The sequence below is a fragment of the Balaenoptera ricei genome, chromosome 3 (genome assembly GCF_028023285.1).
Source record: "Balaenoptera ricei isolate mBalRic1 chromosome 3, mBalRic1.hap2, whole genome shotgun sequence".
In the NCBI taxonomy this organism is placed as follows: Eukaryota; Metazoa; Chordata; class Mammalia; order Artiodactyla; family Balaenopteridae; genus Balaenoptera; species Balaenoptera ricei.
In genome coordinates, this window is record NC_082641.1 from 89,307,137 (window position 1) to 89,325,295 (window position 18,159).

The 18,159-nt window shown below is 36.9% G+C and overlaps 1 protein-coding gene across 7 annotated transcripts in view; it reads left to right on the plus strand.

Annotated features, from left to right (window-relative positions):
- FER (FER tyrosine kinase) overlaps positions 1 to 18,159 on the plus strand; it is a 462,877-nt gene that overhangs the window by 27,710 nt on the left and 417,008 nt on the right. For all 7 annotated transcript variants that reach the window (XM_059916864.1, XM_059916866.1, XM_059916867.1 and 4 more), the window contains one exon: positions 15,707 to 15,974. In XM_059916864.1, the coding sequence (XP_059772847.1) occupies positions 15,768 to 15,974 (207 nt within the window). In that variant the 5' untranslated portion in view covers positions 15,707 to 15,767. The remainder of the gene's footprint in view (positions 1 to 15,706; positions 15,975 to 18,159) is intronic.

An 18,159-nucleotide genomic window follows, 5' to 3' on the forward strand; every position in this document is an offset into this window, starting at 1 on the left:
TGATCATATGGTTTTTCTTCTTCAGTTTGTTAATATGGTGTATCACATTGATTGATTTGCGTATACTGAAGAATCCTTGCATCCCTGTGATAAATCCCACTTGATCATGGTGTATGATCCTTTTAATGTGTTGTTGGATTCTGTTTGCTAGTATTTTGTTGAGGAATTTTGCATCTATATTCATCAGTGATATTGGTCTGTAATTTTCTTTTTTTGTAGTATCTCTGTCTGGTTTTGGTATCAGGGTAATGGTGACCTCATAGAATGAGTTTGGGAGTGTTCCTTCCTCTGCAATGTTTTGGAAGAGTTTGAGAAGGATGGGTGTTAGCTCTTCTCTAAATGTTTGATAGAATTCACCTGTGAAGCCATCTGGTCCTGGACTTTTGTTTGTTGGAAGATTTTTAATCACAGTTTCAATTTCATTACTTGTGCTTGGTCTGTTCATATTTTCTATTTCTTCCTGGTTCAGTCTTGGAAGATTATACCTTTCTAAGAATTTGTCCATTTCTTCCAGGTTGTCCATTTTATTGGCATAGAGTTGATTGTAGTAGTGTCTTAGAGTGCTTTGTATTTCTGCAGTGTCTGTTGTAACTTCTCCTTTTTCATTTCTAATATTATTGATTTGAGTCTTCTCCCTCTTTTTCTTGATGAGTCTGGCTAATGGTGTATCAATTTTGTTTATCTTCTCAAAGAACCAGCTTTTAGTTTTATTGATCTTTGCTGTTGGTTTGTTTCTATTTCATTTATTTCTGCTCTGATCTTTATGATTTCTTTCCTTCTGCTAACTTTGGGTTTTGTTTGTTCTTCTTTCTCTAGTTCCTTTAGGTGTAAGGTTAGATTGTTTATTTGAGATTTTTCTTGTTTCTTGAGGTAGGCTTGTATAGCTGTAAACTTCCCTCTTCGAACTGCTTTTGCTGCATCCCATAGGTTTTGGATCGTCGTGTTTTCATTGTCATTTGTCTCTAGGTATTTTTTGATTTCCTCCTTGATTTCCTCAGTGATCTCTTGGTTATTTAGTAACGTATTGTTTAGCCTCCATGTGTTTGTGATTTTTACATTTTTTTCCTTGTAATTCATTTCTAATCTCATAGCGTTGTGGTCAGAAAAGATGCTTGATATGATTTCAATTTTCTTAAATTTACTGAGGCTTGATTTGTGACCCGAGATGTGATCTATCCTGGAGAATGTTCCAGGCACACTTGAGAAGAAAGTGTAATCTGCTGTTTTTGGATGGAATGTCCTGTAAGTATCGATTAAATCTATCTGGTCTATTGTGTCATTTAAAGCTTCTGTGTCTGTATTTATTTTCATTTTGGATGATCTGTCCGTTGGTGTAAGTGAGGTGTTAAAGTCCCCCACTATTATTGTGTTACTGTCAATTTCCTCTTTTAACTGCTGTTAGCAGTTGCCTTATGTATTTAGGTGCTCCTATGTTGGGTGCCTGCAGATTTATAATTGTTGTATCTTCTTCTTGGATTGACCCCTTGATCATTATGTAGTGTCCTTCCTTGTCTCTTGTAACATTCTTTATTTTAAAGTCTATCTTATCTGTTATGAGTATTGCTACTCCAGCTTTCTTTTGATTTCCATTTGCACGGAATATCTTTTTGCATCCCTCACTTTCAGTCTGTATGTGTCCCTAGGTCTGAAGTGGGTCTCTTGTAGACAGCATATATATGGGTCTTGTTTTTGTATCCATTCAGCAAGCCTGTGTCTTTTGGTTGGAGCATTTAATCCATTCACGTTTAAGGTAATTATTGATATGTATGTTCTTATGACCATTTTCTTAATTGTTTTGGGTTTGTTTTTGTAGGTCCTTTTCTTCTCCTGTGTTTCCCACTTAGAGACGTTCCTTTAGTATTTGTTGTAGAGCTGGTTTGGTGGTGCTGAATTCTCTTAGCTTTTGCTTGTCTGTAAAGCTTTTAATTTCTCCATCGAATCTGAATGAGATCCTTGCCGGGTAGAGTAGTCTTGGTTGTAGCTTCTTCCCTTTCATCGCTTTAAGTATATCATGCCACTCCCTTCTGGCTTGTAGAGTTTCTGCTGAGAAATCAGCTGTTAACCTTATGGGAGTTCCCTTGTATGTTATTTGTCGTTTTTCCCTTGCTGCTTTCAGTAATTTTTCTTTGTCTTTCATTTTTGCCGATTTGATTACTATGTGTCTCAGTGTGTTTCTCCTTGGGTTATCCTGTATGGGACTCTCTGTGCTTCCTGGACTTGGGTGTCTATTTCCTTTCCCATGTTAGGGAAGTTTTTGACCATAATCTCTTCAAATATTTTCTCTGGTCCTTCCTCTCTCTCTTCTCCTTCTGGGAGTCCTATAATGAGAATGTTGTTGCGTTTAATGTTGCCCCAGAGGTCTCTTAGGCTGTCTTCATTTCTTTTCATTCTATTTTCTTTATTCTGTTCTGCAGCAGTGAATTCCACCATTCTGTCTTCCAGGTCACTTATCTGTTCTTCTGCCTAAGTTATTCTGCTATTGATTCCTTCTAGTGTAGTTTTCATTTCAGTTATTGTATTGTTCATCTCTGTTTGTTTGTTCTTTAATTCTTCTAGGTCTTTGTTAAACATTTCTTGCATCTTCTTGATCTTTGCCTCCATTGTTTTTCCGAGGTCCTGCATCATCTTCACTATCATTATTCTGAATTCTTTTTCTGGAAGGTTGCCTATCTCCACTTCATTTAGTTGTTTTTCTGGGGTTTTATCTTGTTCCTTCATCTGGTACATAGTCCTCTGCCTTTTCATCTTGTCTATCTTTCTGTGAATGTGGTTTCTGTTCCACAGGCTGCAGGATTGTAGTTCTTCTTTCTTCTGCTGTCTGCCCCCTGGTGGATGAGGCTATCTAAGAGGCTTGTGCAAGTTTCCTGATGGGAGGGACTGGTGGTGGGTAGAGCTGACTCTTGCTCTGGTGGGCAGAGCTCAGTAAAACTGTAATCTGCTTGTCTGCTGATGGGTGAGGCTGGGTTCTCTCCCTGTTGGTTGTTTGGACTGAGGCAACCCAACACTGGAGCCTGCCTGGGCCCTTTGGTGGGGCTAATGGCAGAGACTCTGGGAGGGTTCACGCCAAGGAGTACTTCCCAGAACTGCTGCTGCCAGTGTCCTTGTCCCCACGGTGAGCCACAGCCACCCCTGCCTCTGCAGGAGACCCTCCAACACTAGCAGGTACACCTGATTCAGTCTCCCCTGGGGTCAGTGCTCCTTCTCCTGGGTCCTGATGTGCACACTACTTTGTGTGTGCCCTCCAAGAGTGGAGTCTCTGTTTCCCCCAGTCCTGTCAAAGTCCTGCAGTCAAATCCCACTAGCCTTCAAAGTCTGGTTCTCTAGGAATTCCTCCTCCCGTTGCCCTACCCCAGGTTGGGAAGCCTGATGTGGGGCTCAGAACCTTCACTCCTGTGGGTGTACTTCTGTGGTATAAATATTCTCTAGTCTGTGAGTCACCCACCCAGCAGTTATGGCATTTGATTTTACTGTGATTGCGCCCCTCCTACCATCTCATTGTGCCTTCTGGTTTGTCTTTGGATGTGGGGTATCTTTTTTGGTGAGTTCCAGTGTCTTCCTGTCGATGATTGTCCAGCAGCTAATTGTGATTCTGGTTTTCTCACAAGAGGGAGTGAGAGCACGTCCTTCTACTCTGCCATCTTCCTATTAAATTTCTTGCCAGCTTATGAAAATTTGTCTTGGAGGAAGAATGAAAGATTTCCTATTTCTATGACACAGCTTTTATTCACTTATTTTTTGATTTTTCTAAGTAAGCATACCTTCCGTGGTATATTTGAATTTTTTTTCAATGTTAAAAAAAGGAAATGATTAAAGAAATATTTTTGACAACAATATATCATCTGTGTTAACATAAATCTTCCTTACTTGGAAGTATTCAGTACAGATTAAAGTTTCCTTATCCTGTATAAAAACAGTATTTTCTCTGTATATTTGGAGAATGTAAAAAAGTTTCCAGGGTGTAAAAAAGTTGTGGAGCCAAAAGTTGAAAAACAAGAGGCATTTTAGAACAAATACTTGCATATACCCTTATAAGAAATACCATGGGAATTGTCCTGCCAAGGAAACTAGTTATATGTTTTATATTTTGCTATTAAATAGTGTCCATTTTTGTTTAAGAAGTATGTATTTATAGATCTATTTTATACAGGATGAAATTCTAATTTTTGAAAATATGGCAATTTTTAATGGTTCTTTTAAAGTTTTTAATCACTATTTACGGTGAATTGAAAACTCAACATAACTCACTTGATCTTAAATACCAAGCTGAATGCCATTAAATAAGAAAGATTTAAATAAATTTAAATAGTCAATAATTTTTTTAGGATTTTTACTAGTTTTACCTTTTAAGAAAGATGCCATTTTAATAGATGCTATTTATTAGTGTTACCTTTTCAAAAGACGTGTATTTTAAAAGATGCTATTTTAAAATAGACATCTTTGGTAATGACATGCATGTACTTTTGTATAATACTCTATTTCTTCCTGATTTATACTCAGCATCCACTAAATTATAGAAATTTTTATTTTAAAATCTCATTTATAAATCTTTTAAAAAATGGGTTTGCTCTTGCAATTATTTATAATAAATTGAATGCCTGCTGTATATGGGTAGTAATTTTAGCCCGAGTGTTATAAAAGTGAAAACTCTGTAATATTCTTATTTTCATGTAGATCATAGTTTGATGGGAGAAATATACCTGAACAAATAATTAAAATATACTATGAGAAGTGTTATATTAATCACAGGTACATACATGATCCCTGAGATCTGAGAAAAGGGAACACCTAAGTTGGCTTGGGTAATTATGGTTGTGGGAATGGTCAGAGAAGGTTTCACAGAAAAAACAACTTTACAGTTTAGTTGTTGAAAATTCTGTAGGCAGACAAGGGATAAAAACATTTAGACTGAAGGAACAACATCTGCAAAGGCACAGAGGTATGATCATGAGACATTTAAGGGACCATAGTTAGAAAGTTGTGGTACTAGTGTTTGAGGGTGGAAGGCTGTCTGAGGCCAGCTTGGATTACCAGGCAAAGGAGTTTGAATTTTAACCTATAGGTTAGGGTTGTAAATTTAATACCTCGTGTTACAAGTAATAATAGAATTAATACCTAGGATCACTAAGTATCCTAAAGAATGAAGAGGGCTAAGTAGGGATTGTATGGCATGAGGGGATGCATGTATAATGCTGTGTAGCCTCAACCAGTTAATTCATGTAACAGATTTTTATTGTCTACTATATATGCAAGGTACTGTTTTAAGCACTGGAGGTAATAGTGGGGAAAGAGAACAGAGCAATTCCTTGCCCAGTTGGAACTTATATTACAAATCAGTCTGTATTTTACCCCCACCTGCTTGCCCTCTGTCTCTCTTTGTAATTTTTGGCTACAGCATGATTGTATAATTTCCTTGTAATTTTTTTTTTCATCTTCCTTATGGTTGACATAGGCAGCTCTGCCCTATTACTTGTAGAAGAATGTAGCTAAATTTGTGACACCCTCTCCACATTATTGTTCTTCCCCCGACCTGTAGTTTGAGGTCTGGGCATTACTTTTTTTTAAAATTGAAATTTCTTTTGAGGTAATTGTAGATTAATACGCAATTATATGAAATAATAATCCCTTGTACATTTGGTCTAGTTTCCCCTCATGGTAACATTTTGTAAAACTATGACAACCAGGATATTAACATTGACATAATCCACTAATCTTATTCATATTTCTCCAGTTGTAATTGTACTCCTTTGTTGTGTGTATGTTAAGTTCTGTAACATTTTATTATTTGTCTAGATTCATGTATCCACCACTACCATCAAGGTACTGAACAGTTCCAACACTACTAGAATCCCTTGTATCCTCCTTCTATAACCATACTTACCTCCCTTTTCCACTCTGCAGGCCCTAAACCCTGGCTACCCCTAATCTGTCCTTTTCCCAAAATTTTGTCACTTCAAGAATGTTATATAAATGGAATCATACAGTATATAACTTTGTGGGGTTGGCTTTTTTCGTTCAGCAGGATTCCTGGAGATTCATGCAAGTTGTTGTCTATGTCTATAGACTGTTCCTTTTTAATGTGGGTAGTATTCCATGGTATGCATTCACCTGTTGAAGGATCCCTGTGCTGATTCCAGCTTTTGGCTATTACAAATAAAGCTGCTATGAACATTTGTGTACAGGTTTTTGTGTGAACATATGTTTTCATTTCTATGGCATAAATGTCCAAGAGTGCAATTGCTGGGTCATATGGTAGTTGAATGTTTAGTTTTATAAGAAACCAGAGTGGCTGTACCATTTTTTGTCTACTAACCAGCAACAAATGAATGATCCACTTTTTCCATATCCTTACAAGCGTTTGGTCTTGTCATTATATTTTATTTTAGCCATTCTGATATGTATGTAGTGGTATCTCCATGTGGTTTTAATTGCATTTCCCTGATGGCTAATTTATGTTGAACACCTTTTCGTGTGCTCATTCGCCATTTTTATATCCTTTTCTGTGAAATGTCTGTTCATGTGTTCTGCTCATTTTCTAGTTGGATTGTTGTTGTTGTTTATAAATGTTGAATTTTAAGAGGTCTTATGAATTCTAGGTACTAGTTCTCTGTCAGATATGTGGTTTGCAAATATTTTCTCCCAGTCTATAGCTTGTCTTTTTCTCATCTTCACATGGGCTTTCACAGGGCAACCTTTTTACTTTTTTTTTTTTTTTTTTTTTTATTAATTTTTATTTTTGGCTGTGTTGGGTTTTTTCGTTTCTGTGAGGGCTTTCTCTAGTTGCGGCAAGCGGGGGCCACTCTTCATCGCGGTGCGCGGGCCTCTCACTATCGCGGCCTCTCTTGTTGCGGAGCACAGGCTCCAGACGCGCAGGCTCAGTACTTGTGGCTCACGGGCCCAGTTGCTCTGCAGCATGTGGGATCCTCCCAGACCAGGGCTCAAACCCGTGTCCCCTGCATTGGCAGGCAGATTCTCAACCACTGCGCCACCAGGGAAGCCCCAACCTTTTTACTTTTGATGAGCCCAATTTATCAATTTTTCCTTTTATGGATTGTGTTTTTTTGTTTCAAGTCTAAGAACTCTGCCTAGCTTTAGATCCTGAAGATTTCCTCCTGTTTCTTTTTTCTTTTTTCATAGAAGTTTTGCAGTTTTACGTTTATGTTTAAGTTTTTAAATTAATTTTTGTGTAAGGTGTTAGGTCAGAGTTCATTCTTTTTTTTCTTTTTTTGGCCTATAGATATCCAGTTGCTCCAGTACCGTTTATTGAAAAGGCTAGTTTTCCTTCATTGAATTGCTTCTGGACCTTTGTCAAAAAATAGTTGAGCATATTTGTGTGGGTCTATTTCTGGGTTCTCTATTCTGTTCCATTCATCTACTGTCTATCCTCTACTAATACCACACTGTCTTGATTTCTCATTCACCAAGTTGGACATATTTCTTTGAATACTCTTTCAGCCCTACTTTCTTCTCTCCTTCTGGAACTCAGACGATACAAATGTTGGGTCTTCTGTTATTGTCCCGCAGGTCCCTGAGGCTTTGCTTATTCTTCTTCTTATTTTGTGTATATTTTCTCTCTGTTGTTTGGATTGGTTGAATTCTATTCCTCTTTCTTACATTCACTGATTGTATCCTTTGTTGTCTACTATTGAGCTCATCTAGTGAGTTTTTTATTCCTGTTATTGTATTTTTTAGTTCTATAATTTCCATGCTTTTTAATAACTTATAGTTTTTGCTTAGATTTTCTAATTTTACAATTGTTTTAAGGGAATTTGTAATTGTTGGTTTACATTTGTTTTAAGAGAATTTGTAATCGATTGTTGAAGCATTTCTATGATGGCTGATTTAAAATCCCTTTCTGATAATTCCAACATCTGATTCATCTTGTTGTTGGCATAAGTTGATTGTCTTTTCTTTTTTAACTTGTGATTATTTTTCTTGGTTCTTGATATGATAGGTGATTTTCAATTGAAGCCTAGATATCTTATCTATTTTGTTAGGAGACGCTGGGGCCTATTTCAATCTTTTATTTTTACAGGCAGTCAATCACTCTGGTTAGATTTAACATGCAGTTCTTGGCCTATTTTTGTGGGCTGTGGTTCCAGTGACAGTTTAATTTTCAGAGTCTTTGTGCTGTTATTTTGGTTTGCTTTATCTGGTATCACTAGGGCTCCCACTGGTTCTTGGTGGTGGTGGTGCTGCTTGAGGGAGTAGAAGACATTTTTCTTAGGCTGAGCAGTACTAGATGTCTATTGGTTAGAGAAGAGGTGAGATAGGATTTCTTTACTGTGCTCCATAGCTGCCCTACAGTCTCTGGTCAGGAAAGGAGAATCTTGGACTCGAAGAGAACAAGGAGCTTCCTGGACTGGACCTCTTGCTAGAGCTGGGTCCCTTTTGCCAGTTCTGTGTACCTGCTCTGGTGTTTCTGGGTGGGAAAGGTGATCCTTGGACCTGTGGGAACAGGGAGGCTTTCTGACTGGGCTGCTTGCTATTGCTGGATCTCTCTTGCTGGTTCTTCGTGCCTAGTTCCGTTTCTCTTGGCAGAAAATGGGATTCTCAGGCCTATCAGGGAAGGAGAATGCTTCCCCTGGTTATTTGTTTTTGGTGAGGCTCATAATCTGTCTCCCTTGCTGGTGGTGTCTGGCTTGCCTGATGTTGTCAGAGGGACTCTTGTTGGATCCTGGGAGGAGTTAGCCTACACGGACTGCCTTTTGTTCCCAGACTGGAGGTTGGGAAAAGTCAGGGATGGATGACCGTTTTCTGTTGGGTGAGGGGAGTACAAGACACCCTGCCTCTGTGCTGTTCTTCCAGTCCTAGGGCCAAAGGAGTTTCCCTTTTCTACCTCTCAGAGTTCTTCTTTGGTCGTCCCTTTTGCTATTTTCAGTGTTTATAGTTGTGTTTTTGGGGGCTGAGCTGGGAAAAATGGTCTATGCCATCTTGTCTGGATCAGAAGCTAGGTTTTACTTTTTTTTTAAATTTATTTTTAATTTTTGGCTGCGTTGGGTCTTCATTGCTGCACACAGGCTTTCTCTAGTTGCGTCAAGCGGGGGCTACTCTTCATTGTGGTGCGCGGGATTCTCATTGCAGTGGCTTCTCTTGTTGCGGAGCACGGGGTCTAGGTGCACGGACTCAGTTGTTGTGGCATACGGGCTCAGTAGATGTGGTTCGCGGGATTCTCATTGCAGTGGCTTCTCTTGTTGCGGAGCACGGGGTCTAGGTGCACGGACTCAGTTGTTGTGGCATACGGGCTCAGTAGATGTGGTTCGCGGGATTCTCATTGCAGTGGCTTCTCTTGTTGCGGAGCACGGGGTCTAGGTGCACGGACTCAGTTGTTGTGGCATACGGGCTCAGTAGTTGTGGTTCGCGGACTCTAGAGCACAAGCTCAGTAGTTGTGGCCCATGGGCTTAGTTGCTCCACGGCATGTGGGATCTTCCTGGACCAGGGCTCGAACCCGTGTCCCCTGCATTGGCAGGCGGATTCTTAACCACTGTGCCACCAGGGAATTCCTAGGTTTTACTTTTAATTTTGGTTTTTTTGTCATATGAGCATGGTGATAGAGGGGTGGGGAAGTATTGGCTGGGACTGAGTTTGGCCTTGTTGGAGGCCCTGAGATTTACTCTCTCTTATGAGATTCCATCAAACATCCTGTACTTCTGGATTTAATTTCATCCACCAGTTCTTCATAGAGCCCTGGAAAATGGCAAGCCAAGGCTGCCCTCCCTGCATTTTTCTGAGGTCCTGTCTTGGTACAGAGAAGCTTCTTTCTTTAGTTCTTTTCTTTTTTTTTTTTTTTAACATCTTTATTGGAGTATAATTGCTTTGCATTGTTGTGTTAGTTTCTGCTGTATAACAAAGTGAATCAGCTATATGAATACATATATCCCCATATCCCCTCCCTCTTGTGTCTCCCTCCTGCCCTCCCTATCCCACCCCTCTAGGTGGTCACAAAGCACCGAGCTGATCTCTCTGTGCTCTGCGGTTGCTTCCCACTAGCTATCTGTTTTACATTTGGTAGTGTATATATGTCAATGCCAGTCTCTCACTTCTTCCCAGCTTATCGTTCCCTATGGTTCTTCAGAACCATTTTTTTTTTAGATTCCATATATATATGTTAGCATACGGTATTTGTTTTTCTCTTTCTGACTTACTTCACTCTGTATGACAGACTCTAGGTCCATCCACCTCACTACAAATAACTCAATTTTGTTTCTTTTTATGGCTGAGTAATATTCCTTTAGTTATTTTCTTGATTTTTCCCTAGGTTGGTCTGTTCAGTGTCTGCTGCTTCTTTTCATTTTGGAGTATCCAGTGTGAATTCTAAGGATTTTGTTAATTCTTCTTCCTCAGGATATCTTCTGAAAGTTGAGGGGTAGTGTTGGGCACATTTCCATGCTGCCTAGAGCACCAGAATTTTCTCTTTTTTTCCTTTGAAACTATGCTGTGAAATTTGTGGCATAAAGTTATACTCCTTTATTTGCTGATGATATGTTTAAATTTTTGTTTTTTCTTAACAATTTTTGTTCTTTTTATCAGTTATTGGTGGTAGGAGCTTCTGAAGTACTTATTTTACTATACTGGCTTTACCTGAAAATTCCAATAATGACTTTTTGCAGTTTTCACATCTCTCTCTGACATTTGACATTGCTAATAACTTCTTTTTTATCCCATCATCTGTAACTCTGTCAAACCTCTTTTTTGCTTACTTAATCTCTACCCTTTGGCTTTTCTTCTTCTAGTTCCTCCATTGATACATTCTCATGGGCTTTGTCCTTATAATTCTGCTTTTCTTTCAACATTCAATCTATTGGTTTTATCACCTTTAAGCAACTGACTCTCAAATTTGTATCTTTAGCCTTGTATTTTACCTAAGCGTTTATTTCCTGTTGAAATGAATGTATTTTTTTAAAAGTAGCTCTGTATTCTCATTCTTCCATTTCTATTGATATTGTCATCATTTATTATTAAAGCCTTGAAGTTGTCATTGTATCATCTGTCTCTCTTTTCTTTAAATACATTTACCAGGTCAAGCCTCTTTGATCTTAACTCTCACTGACATTGTCAATTATAGATCCTCATTTCTCAAGCTGTATAGCTGTAGTGACTTATTAATTTGCCTTCTTATGTCTCATTTTATGTTTTTGCTGTCTCCAAGCTATTTTATATCTAGCTTCCAGATTAAACTCTATCTCTATGTCTCTTTTTAAATTAACTATAGCATACATATAGAAAAGTGCACAAATCACTGATGCTCAGCTTTATGAAATTTCACCAACTGAACACACTTGCGTAACTAGCACCAGCAAATTAATCATTTAAAACATCACATTCATGATCTTGTTATTTTGCCTTAAACACCAGTTAAGGAGTTTGAGCCTTATTAGTTCCCTTAACGTTAGAATAGCAAGAGGTAAATTGACATGCCATCTGCCACTGCTTGCCACATATAGCTTGATTTTGGAGACATTTCTTTTTTTACTTCACCCCCTAGTCACTTATATTCCCCATATTCCTTCCTGAAATACATTTGCTTTTTGACCTTTTTATCTAAATCATGGTTTTTCCAACCTTAACTCATGTCTTGCCATTTCTAGGAAACTTCTGGATTACTTCAGGTTTCATTAATTTTTTCTTTTTCTCTTCAAAAATTCTTTAATTAATTTTTGAATAAGTAATAGCAATATGTTCACTTAAAACAAAATTCAAATGTACAAAAGGGTATATAATGAAAAGTCTCCTTCCCATTCCTATGTCCCAGCCACTGTGTGTTCTTCTAGAAATATTTTATGTACTTACAAGTAATTTTAATTTTTATTATTCTTCCTCCTTTTTACACAATGTAAGCATACCAAGTTCTGTATCTTACTTTTTTCTATTAATAATTCTTAATAATAGTTCCAGATCAATACACAAGTTTTCTCATTTTTATATTAGGGCTGAATGATACTCCACTGAATGAATATGCCATGATCACATCTACCACATATGGTTGTGAAGGTTGGACACTGAACAAATTCACACAGACTATGATTTGAATGGTACTCCCTAGGATTTCTCAGTTATCAATACAATCAACTGCAGCAGCTTTGATTGTAATTTACCTAGTCAGTTCCTTTTAATTAATATTTCCAGTTTTTAAAAAAATTCCAAACACTACTGAATTGAATAGTCTTATGTATATCATTTGACATCTATGGAAAAATTATCTGTAGGATACCATTCCTTTTAATTCCTTAAAGTATTTATAATCTCTACTAATTTAATAATTAGACATATAATCAGTTAATTATGGAGTTGTTTTTAAAAATTTTTATTATTTGTCATTCCTCAAGGAGTGGTACCATGTATTAAATTATTTTATATTCACCCTGACCTAGAATACTGGTGTACATAAATAAGCCCTTAGGGTGGGCTGGAGTGTTTCTCAGATAGCTGCCAGATTGTTTCCCTTTTTATTCATCTAAGCTCTTCATAATCCTTTTGAAATTCCTAATAATGAGAGAAAAAAGCTATTGTCAAAGCTTTGACCACAGCTAGATGCATTTAGAAGCAGAAGTCATGTTTATTCCAAGCTACAGAATAAAATGAACCACAATCTCAGATATAGTTAAAAAAAAAAAAAGCAAAACGTTTCACCTTTCTTTGGAAAAAAAAATGTTTCTTATTCTTCCATTGAAAACGTGGTATGAGATAGAGTATATCTTCACTGAGACTTAGTTGAGCTATAAGTAAAATAACAGAAAAATGTTCTTTTTTGTGGCCCATAAAGATACAGTATATCAAAGTAAATTTTTTAAAGCTACTACCTACAAAGTGAATAAACTGGAAGTATCCTACTTGATATTAAAGTGAATAAGTCAGTTACTTTTATTGATTTATTTATGTTAAGGTCCATTTAGTGTCCTGCTTGCAACTTTGGAAACCTTGATGGAGCACATTTTTCCACAACCTTTTTCCCGCTCTACTTGTTCGATCATAAAATGAGACAGTTTTCAGTTGTGAAAAAATTGGAATTTGTTTTCTATTTGGAAAACCCACACATTTTTACCATCTCTTTAGATGGTATCACTGAGCTTAGAGAGAGAAACCTTTTCTCATTTTTCTGTATACATTAGAGGATTTCAGCTGAATTAAATTGACTTCTGATATGATGAGCCAGACTTAAAAATAAAAGATGTGTTTCTTTATTTCTTCTAACTGACCCTAAAAGATTCTTTGCTTGAAATTCTAGGAGACTGGAGGGGAAAATAAATTCTATCATAGTTCTTGGGATTTATAGCAAACAAGCAGGAATAACTTTGGGTTGTCTGATAAGTGACCTTTAGATGATTATAAGTTATACTGTAGGATTTTTTTTTAAAGAACTTTGAGCTGTAACTCACATGCTGAAGAATTCACCCATTTAAACTGTACAGTTTAATGGTTTTTATTCTGTTCACAGAGTTGTGCAACCATTACCACAATCAATTTTAGAACACTACTCACCCCAAAAGGAAATCCAGTACCCGTTAGCAGTCACTCCTCATTTCTTCACAAATTTGCCAGCTCTAGTCAATACTAATCTGATTTATGCCTCTAAAAATAGATTTTGGACATTTCATATAAGAAGATAGCACAACATGTCAGTCTTTTGTGTTTGGCTTCTTTCACTTAGCATGTTTACAAGGTTTATCCATGCTGTAGCTTGTATCGACATTTCATTCATTACCATTGCCAATTTCTTTGTATGGATACATCGTGTTTTATTTATCCATTCATCAGTTGATGAACATTTGGGTTGTTCCCCTTTGTGACTATTATGAATAATTCTGCTCTAATATTCATGCACAAGTTTTTGTGTGGGCATATGTTTTTATTTCCCCTGGGTACATACCTAAGAGTGGAATTTCTGGGTCATATATAATAACTCTGTGTTTAAGTTTTGAGGAACTATCCATTTTACATTTACACCACCAGTATCTGATGGTTCTAATTTCTTCACAGTCTCCAACACTTGATATTATCTGTCTTTTTGATTATGGACATCTTAGTGGTGTGAAGTGGTATCTCATTGTGTTTTTTTTTTTTTTTTTAATTTATTTATTTTTGGCTGTGTTGGGTCTTCGTTTCTGTGTGAGGGCTTTCTCCAGTTGCGGCAAGCAGGGGCCACTCTTCATCGCGATGCGCGGGCCTCTCACCATCGCGGCCTCTCTTGTTGCAGAGCACAGGCTCCAGACGCGCAGGCTCAGTAGTTGTGGCTCACGGGCCCAGTTTCTCCACGGCATGTGGGATCCTCCTAGACCAGGGCTCGAACCCGTGTCGCCTGCATTGGCAGGCGGATTCTCAACCACTGCACCACCAGGGAAGCCCTCATTGTGGTTTTGATTGGTATTTTCCTAATGGCTAATGATATTGAACATCTTTTCATGTGCTTAGTGGACGTCTGTAAATCTTATTTGGAGAAATGTCTACTCAGATCTTTTGCCCATTTTTAATTGGTTTGTCTCATTATTGAGTTGTAAGAATTCTTTATATAATCCAGATAAAAGTCCCTGATCAGATATATGATTTGTAAATATTTTCCCCATTCTGTGGTCTTATCACTTACTTGATGGTGGCCTTCGAAGTACAGAAGTTTTTAATTTTGATGAAAACAAATTTACATATTTTTATTTTGTTGCTTGCACTTTTGGTGTCATATCTAGAAACCATTGCCTGGACCAATGTCATGAAGATTTACTACTATATTTTCTTTTGAGAGTTTTATAGTTTTAGCTCTGATATTTAGATCTGTGATTCCTTTAGATTTAATTTTTTGTGTATGGTCTAAGGAGGCATCCTGCTTAACTCTTTTGCATGTGGAATCCAATTGTCCCAGCATCTTTAGTAGAAAAGACTTTTTTTTCCTCCATTGAATAGACTTGGCAGTGAAGTCTGAGTCCTCCAGCTTTGTTCTTTTTCTTCAGGGTGTTTTGGTTTGTTTGTTTATTTATTTGGTTATTCTGGCTTCCTTGCATTTCTTTGTAAGTTTTAAGATTAGCATGTCAATTTCTGCAGAAAAAAAAAAGCTAGCTTAGATTTTAATATGGATTGAGTTAAGTTTGTAGAACAAGTTGGACAGTATTGCTTTCTTAACAATATTAAGTCTTTTGGATCCATTAACATGAGTCTTTCCATTTATTTAGGTCGTCTTTAATTTTTTTCAACAATATTTTATAATTTTAAGAGTAAAGTTTTGTGTTTATTTTGTAAAATTTATTCCTAAATATTTTATTCTTTTTGATGCTGTTGTAAATGGAATTGTTTTGGAATTGTTTTTTAATTTTGTTTTCAGATTGATCATTGCTAGTATATAGAAATACAGTTGATATTTGTATATTGATCTTATACCCTGTAATCTTACTGAGCTCATTTATTAGTTCTAATACTTTAAAAATTGTATTTCTTAGGATTTTCTATATACGTCATGTCATCTGCAAATAAATATAGTTTTACTTCTTCCATTCCAAATTCATTGGAAATTATTTCACTTATTTCATTGTACTGACTGGAACCCCCATTATAGTGTTGAATAGAAGTGGTGAGATTGGACATTCTCATCTTGTTCCTGATTTTTGGGGGAAAGCATTCAGTTATAACGATTTTTTTTTACTCTAAAAAGAATGGGCCATAACTTTGCTTTGAAGACTAATTTCCTTTTGATTTAAGATTCTTTTCTTCTGTTTACATACACAGATATGTGCTGATTAGACGGCTCAATTGTGCAGTGTGGAGGATAAGACAGTGCCTTACAAAAATGGGGTTTGGGAGTGACCTGAAGAATTCACATGAAGCTGTGTTAAAATTGCAAGACTGGGAATTACGGTTACTGGAAACAGTGAAGAAATTTATGGCCCTGAGAATAAAAAGTGATAAAGAATATGCATCTACTTTACAGAACCTTTGTAATCAAGTTGATAAGGAAAGTACTATCCAAATGAATTATGTCAGCAATGTATCCAAGGTAAGAAGAATGATTTCATCATTTATTGTCTATAGCATCATAGTTGTCCTTAAGGCAAATAGATCATACTATTGAATAAGCGTACCTAAGTCAGCATTCTAAAATCTTCCAAAATCTTGCTGATTATCAGAATCTCATGGGGAAAGTTTCAAAAATTGTAAAATTTGGGCCCAACTCCTGATATTCTGAGTCAGTAGGTCTGAAATTTTTGAACTTTGAAATCTTTTTTTCCTATAGATGTCCAGATTATTCTAATGATTAGTTAGGTTTGAGAACCCTTCTTACAAATTTCATTTTCTTTATTACCCTACCTCCTTGGGTTCCTTGAGCCCTGCTGTTTTCTTCTTTTGACACAAACTTTCATTATAACCCACCTTCCCTGCATTCTTCTGTGAATCATTTGTATTGTGAATCACATGGAGTATTTTAACATGTAGGTGTTCTTTGCTGCCATTTCATTACTAAAATGCTAATATATTGATGATTTAATCACACATAAAAATCCTTTGGATAAACAATATGGTTTTTTAGCTCCAAGATTATAAAGTATAATATAAAATTTAAAAATAAGGGCTATAAAAATAAAGGCCAAAATTGCACTGTTAATTGTCCTTTGAAGGCATAAAATATGAAATATTACACACGTTAATAGTTCTTGGATTTTCGCTCTGTTTATTTTCATTGTCTTACTTCACATTTCACTATATTTATTCAAAGTTAAAATTTCTTTTTACCTTACTTGGAAAGTTAAAAAAATTAGTGTGTTTCTTGCACTCATGGGTCTTAGGATTTGAGTAAATTGTAGAAGAAACTCTGTTTCTTATGGGGAATGTGTGTATGTGGTATGTGTGATCAGGTAAAGATCTGTGATTTCGCTGAGAACTCCTAATGTTAATATCTTTAACATCCTTTCCTGGGCCAATGAAATTCCCCAAAGAACAATTCTCTAGTCTCTAGTCTGAAGGTAAGGTTGCCAGATGTAGCAAATTAAAATATAGAACACCAGTTAAATTTGCGTACAATATTTGAGAAATGCATACACTAAAAATTATTTATTTTTTATCTGAAATTCAAATTTAACTGGTGTCCTGTATTTTGTTTGACTACTCTGTTATGTTATGGAAATAGATAGGGAAAGTAGATTGAGTGTTCGAAGAGTCATATTTTAGTTAATCCTCCTGTTGTTGGTAAGCTGCCTGGTGTCTCTGAGTCCAAAAGCTCTCTGGTTAATTTTTTCCTCTTGTTTTCTTCTGCTCTGGGGGAAGGATAGTTGCATGTCTGTGGGCTGAGCAATAGGAACTAGAATTCTGGCTGTTCCTTATATAGACTGAATCAATCCTTCTGTTTCAGTGCCCTCTCCTTTTTCTTCATTTAGATTTCTCCAGTTCCTGAACTTTATTGGAGTTATCTGAACCTATGAACTGGTCTTTTCTTCTTTTTCTCCCCCCAGTTTCATTGAGATATAATTGACATACATCACTGTATAGGTTTAAGGTGTATAGCATGATTTTTTTTTTAGAGGGCCTCCTCATTCTTTTATTTTTAATAAATTTATTTATTTATTTATTTTTGGCTGCATTGGGTCTTCGTTGCTGCGCGCGGGCTTTCTCTAGTTGTGGTGAGCGGGGGCTACTCTTCATTGCGGTGTGTGGGTTTCTCATTGTCGTGGCTTCTCTTGTTGCGGAGCACGGGCTCTAGGTGAGTGGGCTTCAGTAGTTGTGGCACATGGGTTCAGTAGTTGTGGCTCATGGGCTCTAGAGCGCAGCCTCAGTAGTTGTGGCACATGGGCTTAGTTGCTTCCCGGCATGTGGGATCTTCCCGGATCAGGGATCGTACCCGTATCCCCTGCATTGGCAGGCAGATTCTTAACCACTGCACCACCAGGGAAGTCCAGCATGATGGTTTGATTTATGTTATGTTGTGAAATGATTACCACAGTAGATTTAGCTGATATCCAAATAATAAAAAGAAAAGAAAAAAATTTCTCTTTTTGATTAAAACTCTTAGAAAGCACTCACTTAACAACTCTCTTTATCATACAACAGTGTTAACTGTAGTCATCATGCTGTACATTATATCCCTAGTACTTATTTATCTTATAACTGGAAGTTTGTACCTTTTGATAATTTTCCTCCAATTCCCCCTCCCACCATGTGGCCTTTTCTTCTTGACCTCCCCTTTGCCG